The sequence below is a fragment of the Hippocampus bargibanti genome, linkage group LG03 (assembly GCF_051943395.1).
Source record: "Hippocampus bargibanti isolate YZ-2025 linkage group LG03, ASM5194339v1, whole genome shotgun sequence".
In the NCBI taxonomy this organism is placed as follows: Eukaryota; Metazoa; Chordata; class Actinopteri; order Syngnathiformes; family Syngnathidae; genus Hippocampus; species Hippocampus bargibanti.
The window spans coordinates 18,936,429-18,961,955 of NC_142736.1; the positions used below are offsets into that span (position 1 = coordinate 18,936,429).

General features: G+C 40.7%; 2 protein-coding genes across 2 annotated transcripts in view; both read left to right on the forward strand.

Annotated features, from left to right (window-relative positions):
* Positions 1–1,689: 1,689 nt before the first annotated feature.
* Positions 1,690–13,252, forward strand: copb1 (coat protein complex I subunit beta 1). Its single transcript, XM_088992408.1, has 22 exons — positions 1,690–1,847; positions 2,923–3,073; positions 3,210–3,439; positions 3,603–3,772; positions 3,981–4,095; positions 4,176–4,268; positions 4,347–4,484; positions 4,588–4,707; positions 5,844–5,951; positions 6,031–6,177; positions 6,250–6,395; positions 7,865–7,961; positions 8,040–8,200; positions 8,272–8,392; positions 8,748–8,975; positions 9,981–10,160; positions 10,272–10,416; positions 10,484–10,603; positions 11,391–11,536; positions 11,665–11,754; positions 11,939–12,094; positions 12,984–13,252. The coding sequence occupies exons 2-22, from the start codon at positions 2,983–2,985 to the stop codon at positions 13,041–13,043; spliced, it is 2,862 nt and encodes a 953-aa protein (XP_088848534.1). The 5' UTR covers positions 1,690–1,847; positions 2,923–2,982; the 3' UTR covers positions 13,044–13,252.
* Positions 13,253–16,802: 3,550 nt separating this feature from the next.
* The window catches only part of rras2 (RAS related 2), a 41,880-nt gene continuing 33,155 nt past the window's right edge, over positions 16,803–25,527 (forward strand). Inside the window, exon 1 of the mRNA XM_088992409.1 lies at positions 16,803–17,187. Coding sequence (XP_088848535.1) covers positions 17,086–17,187 — 102 coding nt within the window. The 5' untranslated portion in view covers positions 16,803–17,085. The remainder of the gene's footprint in view (positions 17,188–25,527) is intronic.

The following is a 25,527-nucleotide window of genomic DNA, read 5'->3' on the forward strand; positions in this document are numbered from 1 at the left end:
CATGCTGCACCTTAGAGGGTGTGGACACTGCAGAGTGGGCTGCAAAGCAAGAAGAGGACCACGACCTCAACCCGGTGCGGCAGTGGGTCCAGAGTGGCAGGAGGCCACCCTGGAAAGACGGGATGGGACTCTGCTGCTTTGGAGCAAGTTTGCTGTGCTACGCATTCAGGATGCGGTGCTGCAGCATGCCTGGAGACAACCTGCTGCTGGGGAAGAGAGATGGCAGGTGGTCGTGTCAAAAGCTCTTAAGAGCACTGACTCAGGACACCTTGGCCGCGCAAAGACCCCCGACGGCTCCGCCAAGTGTTCTACTGGGGACACCATCGACACGACGTGGATGACTCCTGCCGGCGCTGTGAGGAGTGTGCGGCCGGCAAGAGACTTCAAGCCCAGTCGCACGCACCATTTCAGGCATTTGGGAAACCTCCGGGCTGCTCAGGGGACCAGCCGGGGCTGGAGTTTTCCCACAGATGGCGGGGTCGGTTGCAGAAAGCCGGTGCGCCTTCCACCAGTCGTGTCCCGGGTCAGCCAGCGGGAGGCAGAATTGACTCAGAGCCAGGTCAACCGCAGAGACGGACACAAGGGCCACAACAGCTACGGCTGGAGGATTTTTTGTTGACCCCTCGGGGCGAGGGTTTCATAAAGGGGAGGGTCGTGTAACGTCCAGTGCTTGTGAATTGCATGTTTGGGGGCTGAGCTAGTCGGTGGAGCATGACGTCACGGAGAGAAGGGAGGACCGAGAGAGAGCATGCATGACTGTGCATGAGTTGTGGCGTAAGAACAACTCCGGTATGATTGTGCTAACTGCAACGTTTGCTGAATAAAAGCCTGACCAGCTGTGCCAGCGACTGCGCATCCTTTATCACGCCGAGGGGCATTACAATATTATGCCATTTCCTGTAGGCTAGGTTTTTGAAGTGGCATTATGTGCTACTGGGGTGACCTGCAAATCTTTCAAATTTTAGGAGTACTGATTACTGTACTGTGATTGCAGCTTTCAACAGTATATGGATAAATAGTCCAATAGAATAGAAAGTTGTGTTTTTGCAGTCATCGTTTTGTTCCTGCCCTGAATTGCTTCTATCATGTGACAGTACTGTCATATATTTAGTCCATCCATCCACCCTCTACCATTTATTGGGACTGGGGTCGCCACAGCAGCAGCTTGAGCAGGGCGGCCCAACGTACCTCTCCCCAGCCACTTGTTCTAGCCCTTCCTGGGAATCCTAAATCTTTCTCAGACCACCTGGGAATACGTATAGTGTAGCAGTTGAGGAAGGAGAACACACGATCGACTGGAGTACGTCTTTATTCCAACTGCTAACAAGTGGATCTAACTCAAAACAGCAAATGCAGTGAAATATATGTAACAGCGCCCGCCCCCTCCCGTGCATCTGCTGGATGAGATGCCTGGTCCTAGTGCCAGCTACAGTCAGTCCAGCGTATGATCAAGCCTCCTGCCGGTAGGGCATGGAACAAGCACGGAACACCACCAGGGAGACCTCCAGGAGGCATCTGATTCGAATGCCCGAGCCACCTTAATGGCTCCTCGATAAGAAGAAATATTAAAAATATAATTTAATGAGCAATCCTAAATTCCTAACTCGTCTTGCGTGTTATAGAGACGTATGTTTCAATCGCGCTTTGTTTTTTCCGCTCCTGTAATTTTACCCTTCTGACACACCGTAACAGTGATGTGGCGCTCAGTCTTCCCAGGCTCCACGTCACGAGGAAGTAGTGGCGACACGAAGACACAAGTCTCTAAACAGACCGACTGACTTTTATAAATGTAATTGATGCAGCTCCCATAGGAAGGACTATTTGCGAGCTATTGGTGGTGGTTCAAGGTAAACTGTGCACGCAACCTTTCCTACTACTGCTAATAACGTCGATAGGTTTTATTTGGTGTCAGCAAGCGAGCAAGCTTTAGCACCAGTGTCCTCCATTTCAATACATTGGCCTACACTGGAGAAGAGAAACTGACGATCGCCAGTGATTATGATTTGGTTGATGATACCGTTGTCGTTTGTCAATTTCAGTGAATGGGACTAATTGTTGTTTGCATTAATTGATAAAACATTGTTTGCTGTTGTACTGCGCGGATACAAACGTAGCATTGAGGTCAGTACGCATTTTCATTTTCCTACTATGTGTCACTACTGCGCTATATACTAGGTAAATCGCCTGTGTGTCGTCATAATTTTACTGCCTGTAAATTGATCGATGGTATTTTTACATTGGACTCGCTCGTCTTTTAGACATGCCATTAGCCGACAAACAATAAAAACACTCTCGATCAAATGTTACTTGGTTTTACATCCCACAGAGCACCATCTCAAGGATTCTTGATGTATTAGTTTGGATGTACCTTTATTAGTCTCGCGGTGCCAGCAATGCATTTCTCTTAGATCACAGTATTTTAAAAAGACGATTATTTCGCGCGATTCAAAACGTAACCGCACATTTTTTATTTTAATTTAGCTGTGCAAATGCTTCTTTTGTCTGATCATGTTCGTTAAACGTTTGTTGTCAACTCGTCCGCTTTACAAGTTTACTAATGCAACAACTGTTCAACAACTAATGGGTTATCGCATGAATCGCCACTTATTTTGAAACTTAATAAATGCACCAGAAATCTTTTACTTAAACGTGTCAACATCTTTGAGTTTTTCCTTCTCAAAGTGTTCTGAGATTTCCGCAAAAGCAGACTGATATGTTATGACCCGAATCAATCTCCAAATCATAACCTGTCTTTTAATCAATTGATGAGAAAACAATTTCACCAATTATTCATATTCATATTCATGATAATAATATGCATGATAATAATCTTCAGTTCCAACCCCGATCTGCTCCGTAGATGTTCTCATCTAGTTATGTGTGGTATTGCTGATCAAGTTTTTTTTTTTCTCCTTACTCCAGGTGAAAATCCAACCAGTAATTAATTGGATTCTTGAAGTCCATTCCAAGTACAACAGCAAAATGACAGCTGCAGAGAATGTCTGCTACACTCTGATCAATGTCACATCTGACTCAGAACCCCCCTCTGAAGTCAGCCTCAAGACTGATCTTGGTAATTGATTCTTTTTTTTTTTTTTTTTTTGTGGAGTCCAATGAGATGTGAAAGTATTTATATATATTTTTTTCTCATACTGATATTGTTATCTCTGGACACTGTTAATTATTGTTTTGTTCATCAATTTTTACAGAAAAGGGGGAGATTAAAGCAAAAACAGAGGCACTGAAGAAAGTGATTATTATGATCTTGAATGGGGAGAAATTGCCCGGTCTGCTGATGACCATAATCCGCTTTGTGCTTCCTCTACAAGACCACACCATCAAAAAACTACTGCTTGTGTTTTGGGAGATTGTGCCCAAAACCACTCCGGATGGCAAACTGCTCCAGGAGATGATCCTGGTCTGTGACGCCTACAGGAAGGTATGCTATGAAATGTTTTAAAACAGACGCAGTTGATAGTCGAATCACACAATTTCCATGACACATCCACTACAAGTATTGTATCACATCATAAAAAAACAAATTCAATGTCTTTGTGATAATCCTTTCGTCATTTAATACCGAGGCATGACTTGAATTGTAGGACCTGCAGCACCCCAATGAGTTCATCCGAGGCTCCACCCTCCGTTTCCTGTGCAAGTTGAAGGAATCGGAACTGCTTGAGCCTCTCATGCCAGCAATCCGCGCTTGCTTGGAACATCGACACAGCTATGTCAGGCGGAACGCTGTCCTGGCCATTTATACCATTTATAGGTATACATTTCTAACAATTTAAATTAAAGGGCACTTTTTATTGAGTTTTAATTGGAGTGCCTGTCCACAGTGACACAAATATTATTTGTGGGATCTAACTATCGTAAGATGGTTCACAAACATTGAAAATGTTAATTTGTGAGGAAATTGCTTCATACATGTATATATTTTTGTAGGAACACTGCTGTTTTTTATAATTATGTTTCAGGAACTTTGAACATCTCATCCCGGATGCTCCCGAGCTGATCCATGATTTCCTTGTTAATGAAAAAGACGCGAGCTGCAAGAGGAATGCTTTCATGATGTTGATTCATGCAGATCAGGTTAATGACACATCAAACTAACAATCATTGTTGCAAGTCATTTGGACACAACCAGTCATGACCCAACTAATTTTCTCTAGGAACGAGCTCTCGATTACCTCAGCACATGCATTGATCAAGTTCATACTTTTGGAGACATTCTCCAGCTAGTCATTGTCGAGCTGATTTACAAAGTAAGTTATGTCCTAGTGCGCAAGAGAAGCAAACTCATCACCTCGTACCCTGAAAAACGTGGTGTCTTAATCCTTTAGGTATGTCACGCAAACCCTTCTGAGCGCGCCCGCTTCATACGATGCATCTACAACCTGCTACAATCCTCCAGCCCGGCTGTTAAGTATGAGGCAGCTGGCACCCTTGTAACTCTCTCCAGCGCACCCACGGCTATTAAGGTACATTGATGATTTATGACAAATATTTGCTTTAATAGTATACTAGGAAACGGACAGATATTTTATGCTTGGGTTATAATTGCACGTTGTATATAATTTACAGGCCGCCGCCCAGTGCTACATTGATCTGATTATAAAAGAGAGTGACAACAATGTGAAGCTGATCGTCCTTGATCGTCTGATTGAGCTAAAGGAACATCCCACTCACGAGCGTGTACTCCAGGTAATTTATAAATTCTGGGATAACTTTAGCGTCATGCTTTTCAATAAATTGTAATTAAGGATGCAAATTTTCCGCCGATTGACGGATTTCCGACTTTTTCAGACTAAAATGACCAGATAAAACTAAATATGTATTCTCGCTTTTTCGCTGTTCATTAGCTGTTTCGGCTTGTGTTGCCGGAGAGCGCAATTTTTATTGGATGACACTGACGCCGAATGGACCCAAGGATTTTCCTTTGTGGAGAGAACAGGTTATAATTTGATAGATTCTAATTTGCAAGAAAACAATACCATCGATGAAACAGTCGAATGTCAGTGGCACTATGACAAGCCACATGCTAACGTTAGCATCAATATACTACTGTGAGCGGCAGCAGAAAGCAGGCGTGCAAGCTAATGAGCAGTGTGCAGGCTAGCTAGCAGAAACCTTGCATATATGTACCCGGCAAGTTGACTTTTATTCCGATAGTTTGGCTGGATATTTTACCAATCATGAGGAAGAGAAAACCATCCATATTAATGGTGAGTATGATCACAAAGTTACAGTAAAGTCTCGTTATATCGATATTCAAGGGAGTCCGAAAAAATATCGATATAACCGGGACTATCGATATATCCGACCCTGTTTGCATGTAATTTTCTCCGTGCGTGCATAGAAATAGTATCGATATATCCGATATCGATATAACGAGACTTTACTGTATTTTAAATAATACATTCTGACATTTTGTTGAAATTACATATATATAGACTTTTATTCCGATATATATATATATATATATATATATATATATATATATATATATATATATATATATATATATATATATATATATATATATATATATATATATACACACACACACACAGTATATGTGCCTTTTTTTCTCATATTCCATTCTCAGCCCTGTGTAATACAAAGTCAAACAAAAGCATTTCAGTTGCTGTGGGTGATAATTTCCCAAACTTATGGTTAACAAACAAATTATGATTCATAAACATGCTTACTAACATGAATGCTTATACGGATGTTGACTTGGAACAATGTACTAATGTGTACAAGAAAATGTTTAATGTCCGGTGCCAATGTGTTACACACCTTTGTCATTGCCAATAACCCCTGCCTCCTAAACTCAGGACCTTGTGATGGACATCCTACGTGTTCTCGGCACTCCTGACCTGGAAGTGAGAAAGAAGACCTTGCAGTTGGCTCTGGATCTCGTGTCATCGCGCAACGTGGAAGAGGTATTGTCGAGTCGTATGTGTTTTGTTTTTAAGTCGATGCCGTTTCCAATTGACTGTATGTAATTGTGTTCCTTTTCAGTTGGTGATAGTTTTGAAGAAAGAGGTGATCAAGACAAACAATGTCACTGAACATGAAGACACAGACAAATACAGGCAACTCTTGGTGCGCACTCTTCACTTTTGTAGTGTGCGCTTCCCTGACATGGCGGCCAATGTCATTCCTGTGGTGAGCTTTCTTTTGAGGATTGTATTTTTGATTATGCATCAGTGGTATCAATAATGTGTGATACCGTTTCAGTTGATGGAATTCTTAAGTGACACCAATGAAGCAGCTGCAGCTGATGTGCTGGAGTTTGTGCGAGAAGCCATTCAACGATTTGACATCTTGAGACCACTTATCATTGAAAAGATGCTTGAAGTTTTTCATGCTATTAAAACTGTCAAGTAAGTCTTTACTATCAGAAGTTACTTGAAAAAAATAGCAATATTAAGCCTTATAAGTAAAATGCACATCATTTACTTGGTGAGATCGTCATGTTCAGAAACAACCGCTGTTCTATTTTCCACCTCACACAGGAACAAGGCACATTTTCACACGATATCTGTAATTTATTCGTCACTATAAAATCCTCCATCATAGATAGCACAAACTTGACTCCGTAGATGACATTTAAGTGAATGTCACCCTTCGTCAATATTGTTAGATTAGAGAAAGGGAGCTCTCAAGGTTAAAACAACCTTTACATTAAATAAAACATTTGACCCAATGTCGGTACACGAAAAAGGTAATTTTTCATATTATTTCTTTGTGACAAAAAGATTAAAAATGATGTTGGATGTTGGTGGCATTGAGCGGACCCTGACATGAACGTGAACTTTATCCCACACTCACAAATATTTGCCCATCAGTGTGAGACAGGCTCTAGGCAATTGAATATAAGCTTATTATCAAACATTATTATTATTATTTGGAGGGGTATGTTATTACTGATATATTTTTAACCAATAACCAATCTGTGTGGCTGAATGTGTCGATAGTCATCCCAGGATTAATTTGAACTGCTATGTATGTGTATCTGTGTACTTGCTGACAAGTGATATGAAGGGTTGATTGAAATTCACATAAAACACTTTGAGTTGTGTTATGTATAGCATGAAAAGTTCCCGTTGGTCCAGTGATAAGCACATCGACCTCACAGTGCAGATATCTATCCATCCATCCATCTTCTTCCGCTTATCCGGGGTCGGGTCGCGGGGGCAGCAGCTTCAGTAGGGAAGCCCAGACTTCCCTCTCCCCAGCCACTTCTTCTAGCTCGTCCTGGCGGATCCCGAGGCGTTCCCATGCCAGCTGGGAGACATAGTCTCTCCAGCGTGTTCTGGGTCGTCCCCGGGGTCTCCTGCCAGTGGGGCATGCTCGGAACACCTCACGTCCCAGGGGCATTGTGATGTCCTGATTCAGTGCAGATATAAGGGGTTCAATCCATGCTGAGATCTCCCTGTGTGGAGTTTGCGTTCTCCCTGCGCCTGTGTGGGTTTTCTCCGGCCCAAAGACAGCTGGGTTAGGCTCCAGCACCCTTGGTACCCTTGTGAGGATAAGGGGATTGGAAAATAGATTGATCGATGAGAAGTGCCATAAAATGCATATGAATTGATTTCATCATTTGGGGAATGTGAAGCAGAAGATACTTTTTTTCAGTCTCATCAGCTAATAAAATTTGATAAGTTAAAGGAAGTGCACAAATGATAAACTTTACTATGGTCAGAAAGTTGAGCATTTCTGGTTTTACAATTCTATGTGCAAGCCTTTCCAGTTTACGTGGTGTCTAGAATGTACTTAGGACGCAGCAGCACAAGCATGAACAGATTTAGAGTGTATGGAGAAGTAAAAATAGACCATGTCCCTCATGTTACAGAATCTACAGAGGAGCACTATGGATCTTGGGTGAATATTGCAGCACAAAAGAAGACATCCATAGTGTGATGACAGAAGTTCGCAGATCATTGGGAGAGGTACGCGTGTTCCATAAGGTGTTGTGTAGGTCTCACAAAATTCATGACAAATATCTGACATGTTCTTTAATGACACAGATTCCTATAGTGGAAAATGAAATCAAGAAAGAGACAGGAGAGTTGAAGACCGAGGATGAAGTAAGTGCTGCTCCTGCTCAGAAGCTTGTGACAGAGATGGGCACTTATGTGACACAGAGCGCCCTCAGCTCCTCCAGGCCTTCCAAAAAAGATGAGGATAGGTAAGACCCAACTTGGAAAATGTGTGCCCTTTATTTTATTAGGCCACCCATCATGTGTTCTTGCCCCTCAGGCCTCCACTCAGGGGCTTCCTGATGGATGGTGATTTCTATGTGGCTGCTTCTCTCGCCACCACCCTGACCAAAGTGGCTTTGCGCTACGTTGCTATTGTCCATGACCAAAAGAAACAAAATGTAAGTTTTTCTGCCTCATCTCTTGGGATGTCCTGATTCAAATACATGATATTTCAACTGATCCGGTATTAGGTGAAAAACATTGTTTTATTCATTATCTGAACAGATCAAAAATCCACAAAATAATCCTAATGTGCTAATATGCATGCTAAATACAACATAATAGCTTTGTTTTATATTACACAATCTTATGTTCTGTTAAACAAAAAAATACAATGATTTTTTTTTTTTTTTTGGTTGCCTAAATATCAGACCAGGACCCGTTATCGGCGGATTCTTAAAACCAAAGACAGGACAACCCCGCTATTGTCATGAAACATAATCCATGTCCATCTGACCACACTTTCCTTATTAGTCTTTTGTTGCAGAGGCCATGTTGATCATGGTCACCGTGCTACACCTGGGAAAGTCTTCACTACCGAAGAAGCCAATTACAGACGACGATGTGGACCGAATTTCCCTATGCCTCAAGGTCCTGTCAGAGTGCTCGCCCCTCATGAATGACATCTTCAACAAGGAGTGCCGCAAATCCCTGTCACATATGCTGACTGTCCGACTGGAGGAGGAGAAGCTGTCACAGAAGGTAATGGCTCTTTGACTCCATTCTGATGACAGTTGAAATCTGTGAATATTCTGATTCAGCCAGACTATTATATTCTCAGGGTATAACATTGATCGGAACTAGACTGTTCAGATTCTTTAATGCTTTGCTTCTCATCCGAATAGGAATCATCAGTTAAATCTGAAGCCATCCACTAAGCATTTATTCCCACTAACGTTTATAATTGTCATCTGTTTTTCAATGGGTGAATGGCAGTTTTGCATTGGTTTATATTTGAGACCACCACTGTTTTTGAGTAGAAGAAAGATTATGGGTGAATCGCAAATTGTCAAATCAATTACAAGGGTGAGAAATGCCAACAGGTTGAAATTTGAAAAACTTATATTTGGACACATGCTCAGACATGCAGAGTGTGCATATGTATATCATCAGTGTGTCACCATTGTACGAAAAACAAATCACTAGTGGCAAAGGCCTTGTGAAAAAAAAAAAAACTTTCAGCCAAAGCTACAAATTGAGTAAATGGTGCTCATATTTTAATGTGTCCCAAAAGGAAAAGGAATGTGTTCAAGTGATTATTGGGCTCAAGTGATTAATGGGCTTTATTTTCCTAAAACTTACTTTATCCAGAATTCGCTCAGAACATATTTTTTTTAATCAAACCATGTACTCCTGCTAATTAAAAAAGCAGAGGAAAAGCTCTAAACACATTAATTTCTGCTGAAAAAATGGGTTGCCCTCTTTCTTTGGGTAATGTCATTTGTAATATTTTCAAAGAGCAAAATACAGTAAAGTCTCGTTATATCGATATTCAAGGGAGTCCAAAAAAATATCGATATAACCGGGACTATCGATATATCCGACCCTGTTTGCATGTAATTTTCTCCGTGCGTGCATAGAAATAGTATCGATATAACCGGGACTATCGATATATCCGATATCGATATAACGAGACTTTACTGTATTAGCTCTTTCAAGAGCAGTCAGGCAGGAAAAAATTCATATTCTCTTATTCTCCCATACCAGAAAGAATCTGAGAAGCGTAATGTGACAGTGCAAGCCGACGACCCGATCTCCTTCATGCAGCTCATGGCCAAAAATGAGACGACTTCTCAGGAGGACCAGTTCCAGCTCAGTCTGTTGGCTGCTATGGGCAACACTCAAAGAAAGGAGGCTTCAGATCCGCTGGCCTCAAAACTCAACAAGGTATCTATTGCTTGCTTCGCAGGCACATAGAAGTCTTGACAAGGTCAATAACAGCTTTCATCACGAACGTGCAACAATCTTTAAACATTTTTCTTTAATTTACCCTTTTAGGTGACCCAGCTGACAGGTTTCTCGGATCCAGTGTATGCCGAAGCCTATGTCCATGTCAACCAGTATGACATTGTGCTGGATGTGCTGGTGGTCAATCAAACCAGTGATACACTCCAGAACTGTACTCTTGAGCTCGCTACTCTTGGTAAATTCTGTTCAAGTTGTCTTAGATTTATTGCCTCGCTTCCCTTATTCCAGTAATTTTTCCGCAGGTGATCTCAAGCTGGTTGAAAAGCCTTCCCCGCTTACTCTGGCACCCCATGACTTTGCTAACATTAAGGCCAACGTCAAAGTGGCTTCGACTGAAAATGGCATAATTTTTGGCAACATAGGTAAGAAAAATGTACAATTCACTTGGACATATCTCAAATGATGTTTCTCATTTTTTTTACGCCAAGGACCTAAAAAAGTACATCGCTCTCCTATGCACTCCCTTAAAATGACTAAAGTTGCAACATAATAAATAGTGTAGTTTGTAAGGCAGTGCAAAACTTATGGTTATTGAATGAGAGTTTGCAAACATCCCTTTATTTTTACCCTTGCATCTAAATGAATCTTGTAATATTTTCCTTTTGTTGTCACTAAAATGAGGAAGCTCAGGATGTATGACAAAGGGCGTGCACATGTGTTTTGTGTAGACGAGAATCCATTCAAGCAATATACCCAGAAGTGGATGAGCATGTATGCAGTGTGAATAGTCAGTTTGCTAACTAATGTTCGGCAGCAATGAAGCCCATCATGAACCCTCATTCAACTTTAGGCGACATTGTGGAGCAGGATCCTGGTTAAAATCAAAAGGAAAACTTTTTCAAATAAAAAGCAGCAGCCATTAGCATTCAGTGGCGGGTGACTGGTCCTCTATCCTCAAGTTCAGTAGATACATTTTCAAATAAGTAAATGCAAAACTTTGTAAAGCGCTCTGGGCACCCATGATATCTTGTAGATGAAGTGTTATAAAAAGTTCATTCCGTTGGTCAGTTTATTAAAATAGGATTTTTCATTTTGAACTGCCATTTTTGAGAGGGGAAGGGGGTATATCATGTACAAATCACTTTTGAGAACGGTTTCAAGTCGCTGGCCTTTCACATTCTGGTACGATTGTTATTTTTTTGTCTCCAGTGTATGATGTGTCTGGAGCTGCGAGCGACAGGAACTGTGTTGTCCTCAGTGACATCCACATTGACATCATGGACTACATCCAGCCGGCATCGTGTACAGATGCTGAATTTAGACAGATGTGGGCTGAGTTTGAGTGGGAAAACAAGGTGAGCTTTTTCTGCGGGAGCCTAGTCCGTCATACGATCGGTCTGTCTGGAGTTGTACGATTTAACATAAGGAGAGCTTTGTTCATTTTTGTGCATCAGCCAATTAATTATTGTTTTACTCCTGGTAGGTGACGGTGAACACAAACATCACAGATCTGAACGAATACCTCCAACATATCCTTAAGTCCACAAACATGAAATGCCTGACTCCAGAGAAGGTTTGTTCTTGCCGAAATGAAATTTAAATTAGTTCTAATTCTTCCATGACATCAAGAGAACATTTCAATGTTTGGTCTGTTTTTGTCTTCTTGTGTCACTTCAAAATACAGTAATCAATCTCATATGGTGGAAACATTGAAATACTCGTGTAAAATTTTTGTATCTTTGTATCCGATTAACCAGGCATTATGCGGCTTCTGTGGTTTCATGGCCGCCAACCTTTACGCCCGTTCTATCTTTGGTGAAGATGCCTTGGCTAATGTTAGCATTGAGAAGCCCATCCACCTGGGACCTGATGCACCCGTCAACGGACACATACGCATTCGAGCCAAAAGTCAGGTGAGTCCCTGCTGCTTCAGGATGAGCATCGACACCATTAATTGTCTTGGAAATTAAACTACTGGTTTCATCATTAATGCATAACAATCAATTGATTTTGTCTCACTAAACAAGAAACGCAATGAATTGTGCTTGCACATCAAACAGCCTCATAGCTTTCCCTTGTGAAAGTCACTCCTTTTATCTTTGTGCTTGCTTAATCATAGTAACAGGAATTACCTAGAGTGCAAATTTTCAATTGAACTGTTTTATGAATGCCAGGACGAGCAAGATACAGTCATAGAGCCTCATTCTACAAATACAGAAGAACGTCTAGTCTCCAAAATTGTTTCTATTTGTACTCCCTTAGCCACACCTATGCAAGAAGGCCAGTTTTTGCCGAACCCCTGTGACAATGTGTGACTCTACAGTCTTAACTTGTTCCAACTGCATACTGTATATATGCAACAAAGCTTTCATACATACTGTAAGGTACACAGCCAGATGGAAAACTCACAGGAACACAATGCCCTTTTTGGTGCTAAAGAGGCCTAAAATAATTGCATCCTGCCGGATTACTGCAAACAATACGAAACATCAAAGATGGATACAAGACTAAAATCGACCTTGTGGTGTTTTAATCCCTTGAGCAATTGATATTTGAACACAGGTGTTGCAGGAGCACACAGAAAAATTAAAGAAAATCTTTATCCTATATTATTGAAGCTTGTTGTGTAGTGAGACAGTATCTGTAAACAGTACTCCTTGACATATTCACATTTCGGCACCAACGGACTCGCATATTTGCTGACATACAGTAAATACAGTCGACAAGACTTTTGTCAGGAACTGTATATGCGGGTCCAACTGAATATTGTTTTGCAATAAATCATCTTCATTTGTTCTCCAGGGGATGGCTTTGAGTTTGGGCGACAAGATTAACCTCTCCCAAAAGAAGGCGACTCTCTGAGTGCAGCTTGACCCTTCTGACTTTGTAGAAGTCAGCTACTCTTCAATGTATCATCCTTTCTGCGCCATTGCATTTCTGCACATTTGCAACTCTCAATGGTCAGTTGGCTTCTGTGTTTTTTTTAAATTAAATCAAATCACATCTCTTATAACTGCTCATTCTTGGTTAATTTTGAATAAATGTCCATTAAATGATCCACTTAAGATGTATTCACTTGTTCATTCATTGATTTGGAATATCTCAGAATTGAATCAGTTTGTATTTTTCAAATATCATGCACCAAATTACTACTTGTTTGAAAGACCGACCACGAAGAAGTTGTATGATGAGACCACATTCAGTACTAGATTTTCCTGGCATAATGATTTTGAATTGACTGCAGAGTAGCAGATTATTATTTTTTTGAATGATGACTTCATTTGTCCTTCTGATTTTGTAATGTTTACGTTTGATCAGGTGTAATCATTCTTAGTTTCTCATAATATTGAAAAAGTAGATAAAGTACAGGAAAGCAGAATATAGTACATAAATGCTATGTGTTATATTTCTGCTGCCTATGTTAACAAGCTGAAGGATGATTGTCAAATCTAAAAATGTTTAGTCGCTTCCTTCAGAATGTATGTGAAGCTGTCTCACATCATACTGCTAATTGCAATCAGCTAGTCGAGTAGCACAACCTGCTTTTTTTCCGCAATGGCTCAAAGCAAAGTGCGTACTTGTAGTGTCATATTAATTAATCTTATGGAAAATTTATTGAGAATTGCATTGAGCATTTCGTATCATTAGAAGGAGAAGAAGATAAAACTTTTGGGATAATGGGCCACATATCTATTTACAGAATACTGTAGTCCCCAAATCATGTGACTTGCAACCAAACGAACTAAATTTCAGGATGTGACATTTGATTTTAAAAAAGTACTCTGATGATGGGGAAATGCATCTTAAATTCCAGTCATTCTTTGTAGAACAATCAGAGTATCTTGATTATTTTCAGCATTCAGAATAAACCGTGAATCAAGTCATGGATTAACACAAAACGGCACATTATTCAACCAAGATAGCGTGATTTGAAAGAGGCGTGCTCAGTCTCAAGTGAAGGGACTCACACATGAAACCAAATAGCTGTGGAACTAACTCCAGGCTGTAATTGGAATTCCTCACATGCTTGCACAGTTTGGGGCTAATGTGGAACTCGTCCTGTTGGCCCCTTAATCCACAATGACAACGTGAAATACAGACCGCATATCCTCGTAGCAAACCTGCAAGAAATTCTATCTTCTTCTTTTCCTTTCGGCTTTTCCCTTCAAGGGGTCGCCACAGAAAATCAGTGTCCTCCATCTTTAGAGGTTTGATCCGTCTATCATTTCTGTTAAATAACTTGCTTGGACTGAAAATGATCTGCATTCACCCCCATGCTTCACGCGGTGTTTTCGTCGTCTAGTGACACTAGATGGCGTCACGGTCCTCAGCGGAGACGATGCAAGCTTCCTGAAGTTCGTCGCATTTGTCAAATTGGCATTGTTGACATACCTGAGATCACACGTCCTGGATGTAAACTTTAGTGATGCTCCCGAAATAATGTTTATTAATGCTAAACAATTATGGGGCAATGAGGAGGAATCCGACAATACATCCAATAACGAAGTGATTGAAAATGAGAGTGAGCTATCCTCGGGACGTGACAAAATTCTTCAATAATCATCACACATTTTTCAATACCATATTAAAGTGCATTTAAATAGCTTTCAAATGATGTATAGATTATTGTTCTATGACTCATAATAAGGAAATAATGACATTTTTAAATTTTGTAAATAGGGGATTTTCTGACTAATTACACAGTTAAAATGAAAATATGTGAATGAGTTATTTATTACAGTTTAAAGTTTAAACGAAAGGAAAAGAAGATGATAGTTTAAACTTTAAACTATCATCTTCTTTTCCTTTCGGCTTTTCCCTTCAAGGGGTCACCACAGCAAATCAGTGTCCTCCATCTTGAGAGGTTTGATCCGCATGTTTCTTTTGGCCAAGCTTTTACGTCGGATGCCCTTCCTGGCACAACCCTCTGTATTTATCCGGGCTTGGGACCGGCACAAGAAGACATTTGTCCCTTTGTAAACTATCATAACTTTCTTAATGTTTGGCAGATATTAACGAGTAAGGTACCATTGAAAAGCTTTTGAAATTCTAAACATAACAATAACTAAGAACGGAAAACAAAGGATTCAAAATATGAATTAGCAAATATCAACGATCGAAAGCAGGCAGATTTTCGTCGGAAATCAAAAATGGCTATCACTGAATACTAGGAAGGAAAATTGCGAGCTCTAGAAATATATATGCAAATGCTTATTTTTGCTTGAAACCTGGCAGTTATGGAGAAATATATATATTCTACCACTTCTATGAGTTATAAAAATACAACTTACCTTTATAAACCAGTGTTAGCAAAAAGAGCGTAAACTTCAATCCGTTTTTTTCCCCGTTTCTCGTCGTATTCGGAAATTTCAAGAACCAGCATGGAGGGAAACGTGTATACGTCATCATAACATGCATCTTCTTCTTCTTTTCCTTCTTCTTTTCTTCTTTTTTCCACTTCGAATCAATGTCCTCCATCTATCCCGGTTTTGTGCATCCTCTTCCCTCACACCAGCTACCTTCATGTCCTCTTTGACCACATCCATAAACCTCCTCTTCGGTCTTCCTCTCGGTCTCCTGCCTTGCAGTTCAAGGCTCAGCATCCTTTTCCCGATATAGTCGCTCTCTCTCCTCAGGACATGACAACCATCTCAGTCTGGCCTCTCTGACTTTCTCTCCAACGCCTCTAATATGAGTTCCCTGATCCCTCTAATGTACTCATTTCTGATCCTATCCAACCTGGTCACTCCCAAAGAAAACCTCAACATCTTCAGCTCTGCTACCTCCAGCTCTGCTTCCTGTCTTTTCTTCAGTGGCACTGTCTCCAGTCCAAACATCATGGCTGGTCTGACCACTGTTTTATACACTTTTCCTTTCATCCTAGCTGAAACCCTTCTATCGCACATCACACCTGACATTTTTCTCCAGCCGCTCCAGCCTGCCTGGACACGCTTCTTCACCTCTTTTCCACACTCTCCATTGCTCTGGACAGTTGACCCCATCATAACATGCATAGCTGGAAAAATCCCACGAAAAACGATTACATACTTCACAAAAATGCAATTATATTCGACTGTGAGTACAGAGTGCGCTCGGTTCACTGGACAAACAATCTCGGTGGAATATAGGTCACTGTAGCGTACCTATTATCTCCATTTGTGTCATGTTAAAAGTTGTAAATTGTAATTACATTGTAAAAGCTGTGTTTTTAAAATACTTTTCCCGAATGAGTTGAAATAGTACTGCTACTTTTACCGGGGATTTTTTTATGGCAATCTTAATTTCTACTTGAGTGTGGTGTGATTACCCTTGCCACCCCTGGTCACTGTAATTTTTGTTCTTTTTGCCTTTAGATATAATGTATGTTTTTACGTTTGCTGACGAAAATGGCCCACTTCCCCACCCCCACCACCCTCCCCCCCCACACACACACAAACACACGTAGACATAAGAATAAAGTGTGCAGACTGCTGTTTGTCGATAAGTTGTGTTAGTGCGTGACACGAGTCTCAGGTCAGCACAAGTCTGCGGGAGTGCACGCGCTTTCGAGTCGGCGTGGGTGTGTGTGGGGAAGAGGGGCAATTATATGCGGGTGGGAGCCCCCTTTCGCCAGAGCCGGGTACTACATTCCCTAACGATCACTTCTCCGGTCTCCACATCTTGTTGAGCGTCGCGGGCTGACACAGGCAGACAGGCACTGTGCTCCAGCTTCAAACGCGGTCACACGTATGGACCGGCGCCCGTAGTTCCCTTCCGGACTCCTCCGCGCTCTTTCTCACCACCGACGAGCCGGTTTCGGCATCTTCCTGTGGGGACTGCCTCCAGACTGCGTAAGGCCTCTCTGGTTGAAGAGGAGAAAAGTGGGGCTTGGTGTGGCGAAGGCAGTGGCGACTAAGTGTCCTCGATGGCAGGCTGGAAGGACGGCTCGGTGCAGGAGAAGTACCGGCTGGTCGTGGTCGGAGGCGGCGGGGTGGGCAAGTCGGCCCTGACGATCCAGTTTATTCAGGTCAGTGAGGCTGCACTCCCGCCCTCTTTGGGTGCCCACAGCACGGAGAGAGGCCGTATGGAGCCCCGTGAAGCGGGCACCGGCGGCTTGTTTTCTTCGCCGCTACTTTGCAGAGGCCTGCTGCAATTTAGCAAGGGGTTGCTGGTTTGGAGAGATTTGAACGTTTATTTGTGATCTTTTTAGAAGCGTGACTGTCATATCCAATGCATTACGCCCGGCACATCCCCGACTAGTTTGCACTTCGTTAGTTAGAAAAAGGGGGAAGTTGATAAGAAGCAGAGGAGAGCTAGTAAAAGTAACCATGTCTTACTTAAGTATGAGTACGAATACTTGGTGTGTGGTGTACGTGTGTTGAGGGGAGGGCGGGGGAATAATGGTCAATGTAGAAGTACTGATTCAAATCCAGCATGTGATAAATTTTAGTAAATTATTCGACCATAACAAATAATATTATTGGTATTATTTGTATGATTATTACAATGATTATATTTTTTAAATAAAATGATTAATTTAGTAATTTGGCGCCAAGGGAAAAATATAAAACTCTGTGCACATAAAACAATGGTACATAGTTTAATTTATGCTGTGCCAAAACTGCAATAAACTTTTCCAATGTACAACATATGAAATGCATTTAATCCTCCTGCTAAATGCCACACATTTTCAAACAAAATCCGTTTTAATAACTTATTATAAAGGAGAAAAATGCTTAACTTGCCTAGTGCTTGGAGTGAAAATAAAAACGATATACTGGACACACTATAATAATGTGTTGCCATTCCATTGTATACATTTGCGAACTCGTCTACAAAATCTATTCAGCTCACAAATACTTTTCCTGAATCACTTTTCAGATGTGACTGTTACATTAAAATAAGGCCATGGATGAGGAAAATCTTACTTCCCCGTATCTGCTGCTGTCGTTCATGCTCACCTTCCTCCATGTCGATTTTACTTCATCCTATCTATGTCTCTTTTTTCCTTTTTTTAATCTGACCTAGTCATTCCCTGAAGTTGAATAAAGCAACATTGTTGCTTTATTCAACTTCAGGGAACAAAGTGCACACATACTGAATGTAGGGAGTACAAGCAGAGAATTGTCCAAAAAAAAAAAATTGAATAGTCCAAAAACGGACACTGGACTACTCTACTGAAATACACCATATTCATACTTTGTTATATGTATTTGTACGTACCGACTACTGTTTTCAGGAATTCATGCTTCATCCTCCCATTGAGATTAATTGACGTCACTGCTTTCAAGATCTAGTCTGGGTGACACAACACTTGCCCTATAGTTGCCTTTTGGCCAACCCCCTTGCCACAAGAATATCTCGGCAGCAGCTAGAGAGAATAAAATGGTTTACAGCTAAACCACATGATAATAATGCTCAAACACACAGGAGGGGCAAATTTGTCTTGTCTGACTTATTGCAAGTAAGCAGACAGCTCCACAAAGTTTCAATGCTTTGACTTTTGCGTTCAGGTGACTTCCACAAAATTAAGACGATGTGAGCCCACTTTTTTTCCTGACCACCCACTTCCCCCATCATAAAGACAAAGACAAAGAACTTAACATACAGTACTTATTACATTCTACATTTGTGTTAAAGATGCACCCTGCTAAAACTCTGTGCACATAAAACAATGGTACATAGTTTAATTTATGCTGTGCCAAAACTGCAATAAACTTTTCCAATGTACAACATATGAAATGCATTTAATCCTCCTGCTAAATGCCACACATTTTCAAACAAAATCCGTTTTAATAACTTATTATAAAGGAGAAAAATGCTTAACTTGCCTAGTGCTTGGAGTGAAAATAAAAACGATATACTGGACACACTATAATAATGTGTTGCCATTCCATTGTATACATTTGCGAACTCGTCTACAAAATCTATTCAGCTCACAAATACTTTTCCTGAATCACTTTTCAGATGTGACTGTTACATTAAAATAAGGCCATGGATGAGGAAAATCTTACTTCCCCGTATCTGCTGCTGTCGTTCATGCTCACCTTCCTCCATGTCGATTTTACTTCATCCTATCTATGTCTCTTTTTTCCTTTTTTTAATCTGACCTAGTCATTCCCTGAAGTTGAATAAAGCAACATTGTTGCTTTATTCAACTTCAGGGAACAAAGTGCACACATACTGAATGTAGGGAGTACAAGCAGAGAATTGTCCAAAAAAAAAAAATTGAATAGTCCAAAAACGGACACTGGACTACTCTACTGAAATACACCATATTCATACTTTGTTATATGTATTTGTACGTACCGACTACTGTTTTCAGGAATTCATGCTTCATCCTCCCATTGAGATTAATTGACGTCACTGCTTTCAAGATCTAGTCTGGGTGACACAACACTTGCCCTATAGTTGCCTTTTGGCCAACCCCCTTGCCACAAGAATATCTCGGCAGCAGCTAGAGAGAATAAAATGGTTTACAGCTAAACCACATGATAATAATGCTCAAACACACAGGAGGGGCAAATTTGTCTTGTCTGACTTATTGCAAGTAAGCAGACAGCTCCACAAAGTTTCAATGCTTTGACTTTTGCGTTCAGGTGACTTCCACAAAATTAAGACGATGTGAGCCCACTTTTTTTCCTGACCACCCACTTCCCCCATCATAAAGACAAAGACAAAGAACTTAACATACAGTACTTATTACATTCTACATTTGTGTTAAAGATGCACCCTGCTGGCTGCATTCTGACACTTTGCAGACTTAAGCGGCCTTGTTCAACCTTCCTGGCCTTCAGCGTGACTGTTTCATTTCCATTCACAAAAACTCACGCATGCAAACTTTGCCCTTTGCAGTGTGTGTGTGTGTGTGTGTGTGTGTGTGTGTGTGTGTGTGTGTGTGTGTGTGTGTGTGTCTTGGTTTAGTACTGCTGAACTGATGGCTCCTGCTTCCAAAGGACTAGACTGCAGGCAGCTGCATGTGTCCACTCTGTCAGACAATCAGACAATGGTAGGCTGGCACACGTGTCAGAGCGGGGGTGAAAAGCTTTTGGTGAATGCATGTTGGTGTGAGGGGGAGTTGCGTATAATGTGAGTTCAAAAAGCTCATTAAGTACATACCAAGTAAAAAGCGATCAGATAGCTTTGCCCCAGATTTTTGCCGGAGCTTACTGACCCTGCTGCCAAACACATGGGGAGCTTTTCAAAATAATATGTAAAAGTTTGCATGTGCTAATTGTAACCACTCTCTGTTGATATTCAGCAGAGTGAACACATTCTGGATGTAACGAATGGTTAAAAATTCTATTTGAAAAAAGAAAAGTTAAAGCAAATTACATGCCTCCTAGCTTTGCAGTCATCATCATTACACACAGACTAACGAACCTATTAACTGTAGATTCATACACGACTCCGTGTAGAAATATGATACCGTCATGTTGATGAACCAGAAGGAAATAATCCGTAAAGTGTTCAAAAGACTGACTAACAGGGAGCTCTTTCCCAGCCTATTGCAATTCTCAGTTCACAATAGCGAACTCTACACTCAATTTCGCTGACACCCACATCACTCACCACACGCGCTTCAAGTCACAGATATGGTGTGAAATGTGATGAGTGCGTTACCACCGAGTGGATCATAATAATACCTGCACCTCCCAGTTACGTACTTTCTATTCACATTTGAAGAAACACATTCAACAATTTGTATTAACGTACAATTCTCACTAGATGATGACAAAACAATACTTTTCTATGAGACAATCATGACCAGACTGAAAGGAGCTCCTCCCCTGACTTCAACATAGTTCCTCTGCAGCAAGTGGCATGCATTTGAGAGAGAGAGAGAGAGAGAGAGACGGAGATAGAGAGACAGAGACAGATATTGACCTGAATTAACTATGCCTCCACTTTAGTTTTGAGCAACTCTTCAAAAGCAATGTTTTCTTGACACACTATGTGGGGTGTGTGACTTTAACTCTTGCTGTGCATAAAAATATAATAGTCATGCCCTGCAATTATTAAACGTAGACGCTTATCATGTCAGGACATTAAAAACAAGTCCTGACACTATTCGTTCTCGTGATATAATTTGAGAAGAAAATCATAGTATGATTGCCTTGAGGTTAGGATCGCAGATTGTGTTTTGGATCAGTTCCTTTGCTCTCATGCTCCTCTGGCATAAACGACACTATAAAAGTTATTCTCTGGCGTAAACGACACTGTAAAAGTGAGCAATGAAGATATGTTGAACAGCTTTAGAAAGCCTACAACCTCTTCCAACCAAGGGAACAAGTCAAGGCTCTCCCCAATAACACCACACAGAGTTTGGGTGGGACATGGGAGGGGGGTTTGGGTGGGATGACGTTAATAGTCACGGACCATGTGGAATTTGGCCCTTTTGCAAAGGAAGTCACTCAACTGTTGCTGCACGTACACGTAGTGCCTCTTTGATTTGGGTGGAAACATTTGACCTGCTTCCTGAATCAGTGGAACGTGGGTGTGTGTGGGTATGAGTGTCGGAATCTTAGTGGCTAAGATTAAAATAAGGTTAAAATTAATTGATTTGCCAAAAATATGAAGTACAGTAAAGTCTCGTTGTATCGATATCGGATATATCGATAGTCCCGGTTATATCGATACTATTTCTATGCACGCACGGAGAAAATTACATGCAAACAGGGTCGGATATATCGATAGTCCCGGTTATATCGATATTTTTTTGGACTCCCTTGAATATCGATATAACGAGACTTTACTGTATATCACAAACCTTCAGTATTAATTTTTATCCCTTCAAAATGAACACAGCGAGACAAGTGACAATCTTGGCAATATGTCTCAACGTTGGCAATTTATGCTCTCATATTCTTTGATATAAAGTGACCTCGACTGGCAGGCGACATCACCCGGTGGTGCACTTCAACAAATAAATTATTGATAGTAGGGCTGAACAATTACCAGCAATCACAATTGCAATGTAGTAAAATTAAATTTTTCATATCACACAGCAATTTGGGGCCTGGACTACATTGTTGTGTCCAAAGGCTTTATTTATTTATCTATTTATTTAATTGTTAACTCATTCACTGCCAGACGTGCAAAAATGTTTCAACTCCAGTGCCAGGGTTTTTGACATTGTCATTCAAATTCCAAGACTCACAGAATGTTGAGTTTTAGGACTACATAAACAAATGAAATTTATTATTATTCAATGCAGCGTCAGAAACCTTAGACCTTCGCCACCAAGATGCAGAATAATATGGACAAACAAACATGACAAATTTCATAAGTGAATTAATCATCTGCAGTAAATCTTTTATGTTTGGTTGGGCAGTAAATTTAAACTGCAAGGAGCCAAAAAGAGGCAGCATGTTTTTGACTTTTTGACTTTCTGCATTGACTTGAATTCTCTGCAACAATCTAGTGTTCTTATCTCAAATCTTTGTTCCCAAGTGAAAGCAAAATGTCCAAGCAGCTGCTCGTTTCTTGAAAAAGTCATAGTACAAATCATTCATAAGTGAAAATACTACAATTATATAAACATGAAATTATTAAATATTAATAATAACATCTGAATATTAAATTGAAAAAAACTATGATTATATATTCAGTTTCAGTGTTTGATGATGAGCCATATCAAAAGTAAAACATATAAATTTTTGACTGACACTGTCAAGAAAATAATGTTTGTGGTTTTAATTTCCAGTGGTAATTTTGACAAGATTTCAACCATATACAGGTTCACGGAAACCCGAAATTTAGCACTGATGCACAATTAAATACAATGAGAATCAACTCTTCAATGTGAAATCTAAGTAAATTTAGTAGTGGAACAAATGTGATTGGTTCAAATCTTGATATAATATCTCAATGTGCTATAATAAGTAAACAAGATTACAAACAATTTTAGAGTGCTTGGATGCCACACCCCAGTGAGTCAGAGGAAGAAAAAAAAGAGACAGAGTGCTGAGGCAGGGATTTGGCGGCGAGTTTGTGTACAAAAGAGGATGTCGTACAAAGCGATAGATTGGTAAATCCCGTTGCCATCCGGACACCAAGCAGTTGTCTTTAGCTGAGATTGCAGTGAGATGACACATCATTGAGTCATATGACAAACGTGGAGCACAATGTAGTTCAATGCGACGCCTTTGAGGATGGAGGCCTCTATATCCAGGAAAGTGTGACTTACATTGGAGAATGCATGTGGGGTAGTGTGTGTGTGTGTGTGTGTGTGTGTGTGTGTGTGTGTGTGTGTGTGTGTGTGTGTGTGTGTGTGTGTGTGTGTGTGTGTGTGTGTGTGTGTGTGTGTGTGTGTGTGTGTGTGTGTGTGTGTGTGTGTGTGAGTGTCAGTGTCACTTGGTTGCTTTTCCCGTATGACTGTTACAACCGGATGTTGTTTGATCTGGTTCGGACACATCACTTGAACATTTTTGTAGACATCTGCTGGGTATTTATTTCACATACCTGTGTGCCACTCTGGGGCACTCAGACTTAACGCTTTGTGTATTTGCAAATATGTTAACTACTTCTCTTGTTAGATTGCAACTTCCAGATTCTGTGCTATAATTGATGTACATTGTCAAACACAAACTGATTCTCTCACTATAGTTGACGTGCAAGTTGTTTAATTTAGTATGATTTTAGCACTGTGACTTGCAGGATTTTTCTGTCGCCTTCCTAAAAATATCTAACAACTGTACATAGTCTGCACTATTGAATCAAATAACTTCATTAACTCCATTACCAAGGGAGTGGAAGCGAAACATCTGCTTCATGCTTCGAAGTGTTTATTTTATACACACAGACTAAGTTAGTTCGCTGACGAAGCTTTTCCTATGAGGAGCGAAACGTCCGACACCTTCAAAGAATTATAGACGACGGCTGAAGAAACGTTTTCATCGACACAGACTAACGTTACTGTCATCAAACATCACTCTGTGTAGAAGTACGTTGACGCAATTGTGTGAAGTATACGATTATGTGACACTTAACACTTGAATGAAGATAAAAAGATGTATTTACTGCAAAGCAGAACTGACGTACATCAAGTCTACAGCAGCCAACAAAGGATAGAATATTGATTTTATATTGGTGGACTTTGAATTGGTTTATGGAAATGTTAATAAAAAAACAAACAAGAAATGATTCATAAACATTCATATATGAATGCCACAGCTGACGCCCATGCTGCCAAATAGTTATCCAGTCAACAAACAACTAATAACATGCATTGGAATACTCACATCACGTGACATGACAGTAGAATGTTTAGATGGTGACATCAAAATATTTACCTCGTTGACACATTTCTTAATTTAAAAGGCATTTAACACTTTTCATCATATTGTGTGTTGTATATGTAAAGAGTTTGATGGTTCTCTTTATTTGTAAGTAGGTTCGTTGTCAGATCTTCCAGGCAGATGATGCGCAGAGCTTGATCGTGGCGTAGAGTCGAGCAAGTCGTGCTGTGAAACTCCGTGCGATGCTGAGCAGGTCTCTGCGAGCGGTGCGTCTGTCTGGGTCTGAGTCCGAGATGAGTCGGAGATTATTCTGCCCCGTGGTTCGCCCAATCTCTCTGTCCCGCGACAGCTCCTTTTATACAATTTGCAAGCGTGTGCTATGCGTCAGGGTGATACGCACATCAAGGAGATCAAGGAATTGAAAGACATGAAAGTGTTGAAAAGCGCACTTCAAAATCATACACGCGTGTGACGCAACATATGCTTAGACAGAACACCTCATGCGCAAATCAACAAAAAACGAGCAGACACATCCAAGGTGTATCCTGAATATTTATTGAGTGTTTCTGAAGACAACATGTTATATTGCAGCGTCGACAAGAAAATACTTGCAATGGACATTACTCCCTGCCAACCAGGGAACTGGGTTGGGCCTGTTGTGTTTTATTTACCGGTGCTTCCTTGTCTATCAGTCAGGGCGCTGCTTTGACTGGGTGCATACCGTTCACGTCACCGTTCATGGTTGACTCCATGAATGCCTCGAGATCAGTCGGCCTTCCCCACCCACATGAAGATTTTTGGTCATAAAACTTGAATACATTTGATATTTAAGAATGGCGGCATGGGACAAATCCACTTTTAACGCACCTTAGGCAAAACAGTAGTCTCATAGGACATTTATAATGTTGTTCTTGGGCGGGATCAGGTGTGAGAGGCTATCTATTTATCGGCAATGCAGTGGCCTTTTTAAACAATCACCAGTTTTAAATGGCATCTACTTGTTGAAATGAGTTTGTGCCTGTAATTTGTATTCCTCAGATTGTCGTGAGCTGTAAGATATGTTTCATGTTTCCATCTTGCTGTAAATTGGCTTTCTGGTTCTCGATTCTGCAAATTTCTCCATTGTG